Below are 13,276 nucleotides of genomic sequence, written 5' to 3' on the forward strand. Positions count from 1 at the left end.
CCCAACTTTTTTGAAATGTGTTGCAGGCATCCATTTCAAAATGAGCAAATATTTGCACAAAAACAATAAAGTTTATCAGTTTGAACATTACATATCTTGTCTTTGTGGTGTATTCAATTGAATATACACTCAACAAAAATATAAACGCAACACTTTTGGTTTTGCTCCCATTTTGTATGAGATGAACTCAAAGATCTAAAACTTTTTCCACATACACAATATCACCATTTCCCTCAAATACTGTTCACAAACCAGTCTAAATCTGTGATAGTGAGCACTTCTCCTTTGCTGAGATAATCCATCCCACCTCACAGGTGTGCCATATCAAGATGCTGATTAGACACCATGATTAGTGCACAGGTGTGCCTTAGACTGCCCACAATAAAAGGCCACTCTGAAAGGTGCAGTTTTATCACACAGCACAATGCCACAGATGTCACAAGATTTGAGAGAGCGTGCAATTGGCATGCTGACAGCAGGAATGTCAACCAGAGCTGTTGCTCGTGTATTGAATGTTCATGTCTCTACCATAAGCCGTCTCCAAAGGCGTTTCAGAGAATTTGGCAGTACATCCAACCAGCCTCACAACCGCAGACCACGTGTAACCACACCAGCCCAGGACCTCCACATCCAGCATGTTCACCTCCAAGATCGTCTGAGACCAGCCACTTGGACAGCTGCTGGAACAATCGGTTTGCATAACCAAAGAATTTCTGCACAAACTGTCAGAAACCGTCTCAGGGAAGCTCAGCTGCATGCTCGTCGTCCTCATCGGGGTCTCGACCTGACTCCAGTTCGTCGTTGTAACCGACCTGAGTGGGCAAATGCTCACATTCGCTGGCGTTTGGCACGTTGGAGAGGTGTTCTCTTCACGGATGATGCGAAGGAGATGTGTTGCACTGCATGAGGCAAATGGTGGTCACACCAGATACTGACTGGTATCCCCCCCAATAAAACAAAACTGCACCTTTCAGAGTGGCCTTTTATTGTGGTCAGTCTAAGGCACACCTGTGCACTAATCATGGTGTCTAATCAGCATCTTGGTATGGCACACCTGTGAGGTGGGATGGATTATCTCAGCAAAGGAGAAGTGCTCACTATCACAGATTTAGACTGGTTTGTGAACAATATTTGAGGGAAATGGTGATATTGTGTATGTGGAAAAAGTTTTAGATCTTTGAGTTCATCTCATACAAAATGGACGGGAGAGGAAGGAGTGAAATCAGCAAAGTGACAAATCACAGCCCTTGCGGTCTCCATCAATTAGCAGATGCGCGGGTTCGCAGCCACACAGAGGGCTCTGATCTGAAGCAATTGTCTTTGGTTTGCCACACACAGGGATATGTGTGAAACGTAACACCATATTACAGTGCAGGCAGCAAACAGCACATTGTTTTAATCGCCGGCCTTGAATAAAGACCTGCCTCATTAGGTGTCAGGTCTGAGCAGGGTTTGAAAAGAATAAACACCCAGGCTTTTAATCAAGGAAATACAGTACTCACTTTCCTTGATTCGGCAAGTGTCAGTGCTGAAGTTCATTTTGTACCTCTGTTCCTGTGCACGTCCAGACTGCTCTGTACGGTACATGTGAGGAGTTTTTAATGGAAATGCATTGCGATTGGACAGGACATTTTGTCCGATGTGAGTGAAAATCTGTTTATTTCATGAAAAACCATACAAAAGCACTGGGACTTTTGCTTTGTCCAGTGTGAGGACCTCAGCATTCCCTCTGCCTTCACTGCGCATGCGTAATTTTGGGGCATCAGCAGTGATTCACCGATTATCGCCTTGTTTCTGCTTAAAGCTGCACTCCAGTCTGAAGCCTTTATACAACAATCATTTCCACAAAAATTCTGCAATATTTCATAATAAAAGACGGGGGATCAATTACATCACGACAGCAGCACATTTGAGTCTGAAGGCCCCCTGACACTTGCACGACTTTGTTGCACGTATGTCGTGATGATCCGCTGTGTTCCCATGCTTAGTTCCACTGACTGCCACGCACTGAGCGCTGCGTATATAAAATAATTATTTTGTAGCAGATTAATCATTTTCTCTGCAAGTTGGCTGCTGAATATGGCTCAATCGCTTCCTGAATCACAGAGGAGCGCTCCAGCCGGAGCCGTTCACATGCGTGCACCGAACGAGCTGGAAAAAGCATTTGGAGCAGTCTAAAAAGGTAATTATTTGTCATGTTTACATTGTCATGGCTTGGTAAAAACAGTTGCATGTTCTTTCCTTCTTGTGTGCAGTGTAAAAGTATGTTTCTGATAGATGTAACATCTCATTATAATCGTTCAGAGCAGCTGCGCTCTGATGCGGTGTGCTGACGCAATCACTCGCACTGTTCACGTCTTCTTTACTCCACTTGACGAGCTGCTTGTAGTGTTGGCGAGCAGATCGCGCCGCATTGTACGACATTTATGCATGAAAGATTTTTTTGAACATTTCAAAATTCTCTTTGTGCAATGCACGCTCCAACAACCCTCTCGCATTTGGTCCGTCAAAGATGAGTTTACTCTCCTGCACGACACAGGTTGTGCAAGTGTATGCATCAAAGTCATGCAAGTGTCAGTGGGCCTTGACTCTCTACACCCAAAATGATCAAAGAGAATAATGTGATTATTAACCATCAGATGACAAAGTAAAACCTCTTAAATCATTCTGAAATCAGTTCTAAGAAGAAACGAGGTGATAATCTGTTAATCACTGCTAATGCTCTGACATGACGCATGTGCAGTGAAGGTGCAATGAAAACAGGGGTGATCAGTCTCGGAGAGTGCTGAGTCTATGATGATGTTTATATGAGTTTATATGATGATGGCTTAGGCGAGTTTTACTGTATATTATTTTAGAACCTCTTTTTACTGTATACAAGATTCCGTGTGATTGGTTTGTCAACAAACATAATGCTGACAAATAGGTTTTAAGATGGCTGAGATGTTAAGAAAACATTATTAAAAATAATGCAGAGAAATAGCCTGTTGAAAAACACGAAGCTTGGTGTCAGTTCAGTAAAAACAACAGATTACGGCAAACTATGCCTCATTTGAAAGCTCAGGAGGAGTATAATAAAGTAATTTTAACATTTGTAATTGCCTTTAACTGCAAGATAAAAGAGTTAAAGAGCTGTGATAGGTTACTTTAGAGGAGACACCCCCTCTGGGAATGATGTCATTGGTACAACATAGCCTGCTGGCAGCTGCCTGGGGTTGAGAGACAACTTAAATTGTCCTTAAGACCCTTTCACACCGGGCTGCTCCCAGTTGCGTCATGCATCGTTATGAGGACGCAGCATGGAAGCAACCTAGTGCCGAGACGATGCAGCTCGGCGCCACAACAGCGTGAGGGGTGCAAACAAAAATTAAACATTTAATTTTTTTGCGTCCTCTGCTCGACGCGGACTTAAGTGGTTTCAGTGCAAGTCAGAGCAACAGAACGGTACTCAGCGTGACTGGAAGCTACACACTCACAAGACAATGTTACCCAACACCAATTTATGATTCCTATGTTCCATTGTTCCCGCAGTATAAATCACACAGGATTGTTTTTATACCGTGTACTCAATGCAGGAAAAACACGCTCAAAAAAAGAGCACAGAAAAAAAATGCCGACTGCAGCTGCAGCTCCTTCTCTGTGTGGAGCTGTCTGTTGAAGAGGCACTGTGAAGCAGCTGCAGCTTCTTCTCTCACAAATGTGTTTAAATAAAATCCATAAAAGCCCTGCTCACAGACTGATTGCCAGAGACAGGACATGTCCACATCAAGTACAATTCCAGACATCTCCACATTTGCTCATGGACAGTTCGTTCACGCACACACGCACCTCGCGGTCAGAGGAGGAAAGATAAACTATAACAGAAACCAGAGCACAGACCTGCAGCTCAGCACAAGAACAAATATAAACTAGAAGAGAAATCAGAGTGCATAGTCTGGCTGCAGCCAAACTGTGCACTCTGATTTCTCTGTGCACAGAACCTGCAGGCTGCGTTCTCACCTCCTCTCTGCCCCCTGCTGCGCGCACCTGACGCAGATATTTTTGTGTTGTCATGACGCAGCAAGAAGCAACTGGGAGCAGCCCAAGTGTGAAAGGGGCTTTATACAAATTCATCTGCAACACTTTCAGGTAGAAATATACAGTACATCCCTCCAATACACGGACATACATTGAGAACAACATTGTGAAACCAAGAAGGTGGGGTGTGCACACATGACACAATCCATAGTCAGCCAAGTGGAAATTTAACAACAATTACCCAAATTACCACCTGACATAATTTGAGAATGATTTTTAATTTTCTGAAATAAGAGCTCATTTGAAGCAACATCTAATCCATTACTGCTTAGGGTTGTAATGTGATCAGTGGCCTACTGGAGTCTACATTCCAAATGAACGGATGGGGTGGCCACATTATCAGGCAGGCTTTCAATTAAATCATTTGGCTTTGGAAAGACTGAGCTTTCCCCCTTATCTGCTCAGGAATCACATTCACACTCTCCAAGGATGATGGATGATTATTGACTGACGACAGGAACATTGTCAACAGTGGTTCCTGGCAATAAATAACAATGAGCCTCCCTGCGGACAGAATGAACAGTATACAGCTTTGTCAATAATAGGAAGAAGACTCACTAAATCGGCCTCAGCAAGTCCAATACACACACAAAAACATGCACAGCAGTGTGCATGTGAGCACGTCTGAACTGAGGATGGTTGACAGGAAGCAGGTTAATGTCAATGGTCTTTCCCCCCCCACATTCTTTTGGCAGAAATGTCCCATTTGTTTGGTTCTGAACAGAGACAGGCTGCAGCAAAGAGCAGCTCCAGGAACAGATGTGAACTAGAAGGTTAAACTGGGAGATATTAATGACCCCATGTGTATAATTGTCGTGTTATTAAAGCACCTTTCAAATTATACGATGGGAGTAGTTGTTACTTTCAGTAAAAGGAGTGTGCATCTGTATGCATTTTTAATTTACATTTTATTTGGTGTAGATGTTTAATTCATGCTTGGTACAAATTATTATTATTATTTTTGTGCTGTATAATTCAAGACTTGTTTCTATAAACCTGTGCAGATATCACCACTGCAGCATGTTTGAGGATTATTTTTTTATTTTCATAGTTTAGCAGTGTTGCTTCTTGGGAAAAGTACAAAAACTTACAGTAATTCTGAGAAAGCAGGCATGTCTTCAGTCTCTGGTAAGAACACAATGTTTTCAGAGAATGACTTTCTTTAAAAAACAACAACAAAAAAACAAAAAGTCATCGTCAGTAGATTTGCCAGAATGCACATAGGAGAATCAAGAACAGATCTGAGCTGGGGGGGGAAGAGGGGGTTGTATTAAAATCCTTCTGTGTTCTGATCACAGCCACAGAAGCCTATAAGTCTTCAGAGTTATCACGGGTCTCTTGGTGGCTTCCTTCACTAGTCTCCTTCTGGAAGTCATTCTGAAAACTACCTACTACAGACTTACCATACAATATCACACTTTTTGTATTTTTTAATGGCTGGTGTAAAGTCTGAGACATAATCATGATTTGGCAAAGATCACTTCTATCAAGAAAACTGGCAGATAAAGTGATGAATTGCAGTGTTACTTAAACTGAGCTTGTCCAGTTATTTATGGCCCCTAGAAAATGGCACGACTGTGTATAAAAGAGGCCATAATTCATTCAAAGATAATATGATATTTTTATCGAACCCCTTCAGTTAAAGTTGACGATCTACACTTCAATTACATCTTGACTGTTTTATTTCAACTCTGATGCAGTGGTGTGCAAAGGCAAAATTACAAAAATGATGGCCAATTATTTATGTATCTGACTGTACAGCTACTCCCACTGCAAAAGCAATTGCTGTAATTCCAGTTTCAATTTAATTTTATTCTTATAACTTTAGACTTTGACCTTGAATCCTGCGATCAGAGGATGAGAAACCAACAGAATTATAGAACAGTGAAATAATGTCACTACGGCAGAGAGAAAGAATATCTGTAATGGAAATACAATAGTAAAAATACAGTAAAGAGTATAAATCCAAATCAGAGAGAGAGAGAGAGAGAGAGAGAGAGAGAGAGACAATGTTTTACAAAAAGATAGTTTATCTAAAATAATAACACCCATAATGGCACACTTCATAACCGTGCAATGTGTACTATGTCTTCCTAATCCAAACAATAAGGTCTGAATTTGGCTCCTCAGTTTTGGCATAATGCCCCTGACATATAGTAAAGATGACAGTGAACACCTTTTGGTTACTTGATGAATGTATTCCAGTTAACTTTAATCCTGGAATAGCAATACGCAATCAAACACCCTCAGCAGTTTGCATTATCTAAGCTCAAAAACAGAATCTAACAGACTGCCCATCTTCAGGCGAACAGTGAAAATTGTCGAGAACAGTTTGGCTGAAAAAGACTTTTTTCTGATTTCTGTTACTAACAGCTGTGATGGGCTGGTTCTCGGTTGCCAAGAATCTCTTTTGGGAAACTTAGGACAAACTGTTCACTTTAGCTCTAAATCTGAAGAAAAAACTAACCAAATAAATAGCTAACTAAAACCAAATAATAATAATAAAACCCCAAAGCAAAACAAAGCTAAAATGTGGATACTTGCTTCCAGCGTTGTGTCTTCAGTGGAAATGCATTAATGCCAACAGTAAATATAAGTCAACTGCCTTTCAAGAGCACTACTCCATCTGATCCAGATCTGATGCACAAATCTCTTTAGAATGATGACACTGAGACACACACACACACACACACACACACACACACACACACACACACACACACACACACACACACACACACACACACACACATTTACAGACCTGCGTGCCATTGCACACACTACACTACAGAACCACCTTAGGTTCTGGATGGCAGCCACCGAGGCAGACATCTGGTCCATCCCCACCTCTCAAAAGTAACCCATCCAACTGTTGCAAACAGACCTCCACTGAGATTGTTTTTATGACTACAAATTGGAAGTATTAGGTGTGCTCTCTACAATATCAAATGATAAATATATATGGATTTTCTTCTAGTGATCAAGACCTGTTTGAATTCTGGTGAGTGAGACTCTTCGTTGGATTTATGTACACCAGATAATGACTTCAGCACACCTAAACTCTCTGAAGAAGGACTTAATTTGTAATATTGTTCCCATCTATGGGCGCACCACCCAAAGGTTTCACATTGACTTGTGACATGGATGTCCTCAGCTGGCAGTGATGTTTTATGATTTCATAACATCAGTTACTTTTATTAACATGAGATCATTGTCCAAAAACTGCTGTTGGTTTATGTATGTCCACGTGAGGACAGCAAGCAGGCACACGTGCATCACAGTGGACAGCTGTTAGTTCATGTCCGTCCAAACATGGTGCGTGCTCTCCAGCTGGGACATCCAGAACCAGAGATCTCTACAGCTGCTCCTGTTGGCGGACACCCCCCCCGTCAGTTCAGCGCACACACCAGCCTGTCACTGTGTCTGTTTTGTTTGCAACACCACACTCGTGGGGGCACTTAGACAAATTTCACATCCAGCTCGAAAGTGATCGTCTGCTGACTGCTGCCATGCTAATAGTGTAAATGGCCACACATTTTCTAAGTGCCAAGCGAGCAGTGTTAGATGTTCACATGTCAGCTAGAGTTTGGTCAACACCTGCCACGAGAGGGTTTGATGGGCTCTCACAGCTAGGGTTGGGCATCGAGAACCGGTTCTTTTTGGGTATCATTAAGAAATGATTTGATCCATCAATATCAATAGTCTTTTTGCTTAACGATTCCCTTATCTGTCATTCAGAGCGTCTGTTGTTTTTGAGGGTGTTTGTCGGGAAAATGATCATTTCTCTATGTTGATTACAGACCCTGCAGCGGGTCTGTAATCAACCGCTTCTGCAGAGCGGCTGCACTTGAAGCATGAACCAATGAATCAGTGCTTCGATCCACTGGCTCGTTGGTTCTTTGATTCGCTGCTCTTCAGAAGCGGCAAGTCCACTTCTTAACCCCTCTCAAAGCCATTAAAATATGTCAATCGTAAGTCACTTTTGTGTGGATTAAAGTCCCTAACTGGGACTCTTGACTTGTTGTGAGAAAGAAATGAGAATCATCCTCCGTTCTGTTGGCACAGCTCCAAATGCTGCGCAGTCACCTGCAGAAATACACACCTGTCTTTGTAGGTAATGTCTCTCAACAAGCTAAGCTGGAGGCTTCCTAGCTGCAGTGAAAAATTGGGTGTCCTCGAATTACCTACTTTTGAGTGGAAAGCAGACTGAGGTGATAACTGTTTTCCATGTGACACTGAGACATATTTACGATCAGTTAAAACTGCCACTTGGTGACTGTGATTCATCACCGTGAAAATATTAAGAATCTTGGTGTAAGCTTTGATCCAGCACTGTCTTTCTGATTTGCATATCAAGGAAGTTGTTAGGTTGTTAAGTTTTTCATTTGTTTTATATACAATGATCAGACCTATCATGTCTGTGGCAAATGCGGAGGTTTTGTAATGTTGTAATGTGTTATTTTCTGAACTACCACTTAAAAGTGTGACACGTGCAGATAGTTCAGAATACTGCTGCTAGAGTTTTCATGAAATATTGGGAGATTTGATCACATTACATCTGGCTTTACGTCTTTGGCTTCCTGTCACTGTAAGACCAGACAACAATGTTTTGCTGCTGACAAATCAGGCTCTAAATGGTCATGCACAGGTCTATCTTGCTGATGTTATTAAACCGTATGTGCCTCCTCATGCTCTGAGGTCGTAGGATGCACGGTTGCTTTGTCTTCCCCTTGGTTTAAAGAGAAATATGTGCAACCTTAACAGCCTTTGCCTACTGTGCACCTACTTTGTGGAACACTTTGCCTGTTGACATTAGAAAGTCCACTTTGAGTGACTCTTTCGAGGCAAATCGAAAAATCTATTTTCTACCATTTGTAATTAGCTTTTATGGTTTTATCTTAGTCATTTATATGTGCTGGTTTGTACTGTACATTTTATTTGCATTTGATTCTCAATTTGAATTGTTTTTATGTGTGAAAAATGTTTTATTGTTCTGTTTGATGGATTAGATAGAGGACTTTGTAATTATTTTTTCTACTTGAATGTGATATATAGCTAAAACTATATTATTATTATTATTATTATTATTATTATTATTAGCGTCTAGATACTTGGGCTACAATATAACTCAAGGACACTATTTTTTATTATGGAAGGATACAAACTAATCTGATACAGTTCTTTAATGTAGACATTTTCCATGATAAATGAAAAGACAAAAAGCTAGGTTAAAGCTACTGTGCTTTAGCGCACTGGGGCTTTTTCTGCTCACCTTTTGTTTACCACAAGGGGCAGCACCATTCAATAGAAGAAAGAACAGCAACGAAGAAGCCTGTTAGCATAGTATAAATTTTTGTGTGCTGAAATTCATGTATTTTTTTAATGTTTGAACTCACTTTTCTTTATTTTGTTATGATTCAAGTTCATTACAAAGCAGAGACGAGGCAGTGGTGGGTCAGCCAAAAGCCATAAACATTCAGCAGCACAGGAGCAAAAACTGCCATTTATCAAGCACTGATACAGACTTTCCCATCATGCTGACCTTTGAGTGTTCACGAAAATATGAAGATGTGAAAGCAGCAGGGTAATAGCTAATAACAGAGTAATAACGTTAAAATTGGACCAACAACCAGCTCGTAGTGCATTTATAGGGTGTCTCAAAACAATGTACCCGAAAGTATTTTGACAGCACAGAAAAACTAATCAATATTATCAGATATTTTCTGCATGACCATGTGGCCGAAGCAAGTAATTTTTCTCCCCAATGCACAGTTTTTAGTTGAGTCTTTCCTTTTTAATGTTTTAACCCTTTATCTTTTATACCACATGATCAATGTAACCTCATCTGAAGTTTCCTAAGAAACAAATCATCCGTCTCCAGTTTTCCGGAAAACCACCTAGCAAATTCAAGTCTCCTCACCATTTGCTGGGGAGTTAGTTCGCCGTGAGACTGAATTTTGTATGGAAAGAGATACAAGTCAGCCTTTAGGATGCGTTGCACAGAACTTGATGATTTTTGTTCTCTGAATTAGGGTCAACTGTGGTATTTTTCCTGGACTTTAATGTCTTGCAGAACAAACTTTGGGGTCCTGAAATGAGGAAAAACACCAATATTTCCCAGTAAAACCATTTCCTGGTATTCACATTTCAGAGTACTTTTGGGTACATTTTTTGGAGACACCCTATAGATGGCTCCAGGCATTGCTATAGTCATATGGTTTTCTTTAAATGTTTCCTTTTCAATTCATATCAGTGTTTTAATAGTACACCTCTAGTCCTGTACATATGGTAGCACTACACATTTATGTTATGATGTTAAACCTACAACCAATGTGATGTGAGCTTAAGTATAGCCAACAATGTATATAAAAAAAAATAAACACCAGAGTAGTGTTCCTATAGGGAGTTGTGGTCATAGGCACACACCATAGTGCGACTCAGGTATAGAAAAGTGGCCAGAATCACAGGATACTCACAGGATTTCTATCTGGTATACTGACAGCAAAAACAATAGATTGGATAATAAGATCAGAAGCAAAAAAGTTTTCTAGTTTCACTTTATGTAAACGATCAATAATAAATCAATGAACAGAAACACTGGAAGTAAAAAAACAAAAAACCAAACACTTCCAGCCAGGGAGTGTGCAGTTCTACTTGTGAAAATTAATGTGTGTGTCAGTGGGGCTGTGCGGGCGAGCGTTGTCTGTGTGTTTTGGAGAAGATCTGGGTCATGGCCGGAGCAGAGCTCGGGAGGACTGCTGGCCTCTCTCACTTTAGTGGAAAGAGGAGTGGAGGAGATAAGCTCATCCCATCCCCCGTGCTGGAGAGGAGGGGAGGAGATAAGGGCCTGTTTCCCAATGCTACCGCTTAGGCAGGAGCCGGGAGGATGCTTTGAACTGCGCTGCTCGCTATCTGCTTTGCCTGGGAAAATTATAGACAGGGCAGAGTGTCCAGAGAAACAAAAGGCTGATTGAGGGCCGCTGTTGTATACTCTCCGGGGTAAATCACACGACTATCACGGGTCAGAGAGCGCAAAAGAAAAATTCAAGGGGTGAGAGAATTTTTTTTTTTTCAGAGCCAGAGGTGGTCTTCCACCCTGCTGCTGCTATGCTAAGTTTAGAAGTGCTGAAGGGATTTAGGCAAAAAACATAAAGTATACATGAGAGATTTTGGAGGAAAACTCATGTACCACATGAACGGAGGTAAACACTCAGAAATATATTAAACACACATGAAGACACAGTGGAATCAACAATGGTATTAAATATACAACAATCTTGACGCGGTTTTGCAGTGAAATATTCTCTCAACACATCTAACTTATACTGTTTGAGGCGTCGATAATCTTCCTTTCTGTACCGTTTTCCTAATGCCAAACAACTCAAGTGTCAAGACAGTAAAGAATAACTTTGGTCATTTAACTGCACTTGGCAGACTAGTGACAAAATGCAACTTTCACTCTTGTACATAGAAATATGCCCACAAAAGTACACTTTGGAACCACCATTTTCAGGCATTTTGTACTTTCATGCATGTACATGCACTGGTCATGTCATTAGGTATACCTTGCTAGTACAGAATCAGGCCTCCTTTTACCTTCAGAACTGCCTCAACTGCTTTAATTCCTCATAGCATAGACTAAAGAAGGTGCTGGAAACATTCTTCAGAGATTTTGGAGCATTTGCAGCCCATGCTCACCACAGCCCCAGTTTCATGTTCTGACAGGAAGTAGCATGTAGAAGGTTCAATGTGAGATGCCCTTCTGCATATCTTGGCTGTAACAAATATGTATTTAATCTTACTGTTCATCTCTGACCCCTACCATCAACAGGGCATTGGTGAAATACCAGAAAATCAGCAGTTTGTGAAATACTGAAATCACCCTGTCCGGCACCAACAACCTCACCACCTTCAAAGTGACTTAAAAAGGTGGTTTCCAACTCTGGTCCTATAGGAATCCCTAACCTGCACACATTTTCCATCTCTCCCTGCAATGTCAAAGCCTCATTCTGATCCGCTTCACTGTGTCTACATGCCTAAATGCACCACGTTTTTGCCACATGATTGGCTAACTCTATATATGCTTTAACGATCAGTTGAACAGGTGTACCTAATTAAGTAGCATGCCAGTTCATACACTCACGTAACAGTAAATGATGTACCAAATATAACAACAAATAACATTTCTGAGTTCAAACAATGCTTCTAGAGTTAACCAAAAATGATTTTTACCTGTTTGAAGAGCTGCAGGTTGACAGCCATGGACAAGAAGTTCTTCATTGTGCTTGAGCGATGGTTTACAAAGCTCTCCTCACAGAACGTGATAGGGTCCCCCTGAGGAATTTCCAGAAACATCATTGGCAAAACAATTTGGACCACTTTTCTTTGCCGGTAGTCTAAAATAACTGTGTTGTCAGACCACTATGAAATTCATATAGTGTGCATTAAAACTACACTATAATATGAAAACTGCCAGCCTAGCCAGGGGTGCCCAAGTTCGGTCCTCAAGATCTACCTTCCTGACTCTCTTAGTTGTCTCCCTGTTCCAACACACCTAAATCCAATGAAAGGCTCATTAAAAGCCTGCTAACGAGTCTTTCATTGGATTCAGGTGTGTTGGAACAGGGAGACAACTAAGAGTGTCAGGAAGGTAGATATCAAGGACCGAAGCTGGGCACCCCTGCCCTAGAGAGACTACCATGAGGAACAATCCACCATGAAAAGGGACTGACTAGTTCTTTAGAACAGGGGTTCTCAATCCTGTCCTCAAGGACCGCTGAACCTGCACATTTTTCATTTCTCCCTGCTCTGCCACAAATTGATTTACTATTTCAGGTGCACAGCCAATCACCTTCTAACAGACACCTGAATTATTCTTGGCCTTAACCTTGACCTTCATAACAAGCCCTGAAGGTCAAGGTTATTTGTTTTTCTGAGGCAACTTTTGCGAGGCCAACCCCTATAATTCCCTGAGATTTGGATGCAAAAATTCAAGAAAATGCCTTCAGGAATGTTCACTTACTGAGACTGGTCTTTGACCTTTCTTTGACCATATTGTGACCTTGACCGCAATTTTTTCACATGTCAACAGTAGTTTTCATCAAGTTTCTACGTGTGCATTTTGAAGTCAATCCAAGATGATTTGCACGTGTTTTCACATCCTTAAATATCAAAATTTTGCACCTTTTTCTTGTCATAA

At 41.2% G+C, this 13,276-nt stretch overlaps 1 protein-coding gene across 3 annotated transcripts in view; it reads right to left on the reverse strand.

The window, feature by feature from the left end:
- Positions 1-13,276, reverse strand: part of dennd1b (DENN/MADD domain containing 1B) — a 408,111-nt gene that overhangs the window by 83,166 nt on the left and 311,669 nt on the right. For all 3 annotated transcript variants that reach the window (XM_034180114.1, XM_034180115.1, XM_034180116.1), the window contains one exon: positions 12,310-12,411. In XM_034180114.1, coding sequence (XP_034036005.1) covers positions 12,310-12,411 — 102 coding nt within the window. The remainder of the gene's footprint in view (positions 1-12,309; positions 12,412-13,276) is intronic.

This window comes from Thalassophryne amazonica, chromosome 10, assembly GCF_902500255.1.
Source record: "Thalassophryne amazonica chromosome 10, fThaAma1.1, whole genome shotgun sequence".
Taxonomy (NCBI): domain Eukaryota; kingdom Metazoa; phylum Chordata; class Actinopteri; order Batrachoidiformes; family Batrachoididae; genus Thalassophryne; species Thalassophryne amazonica.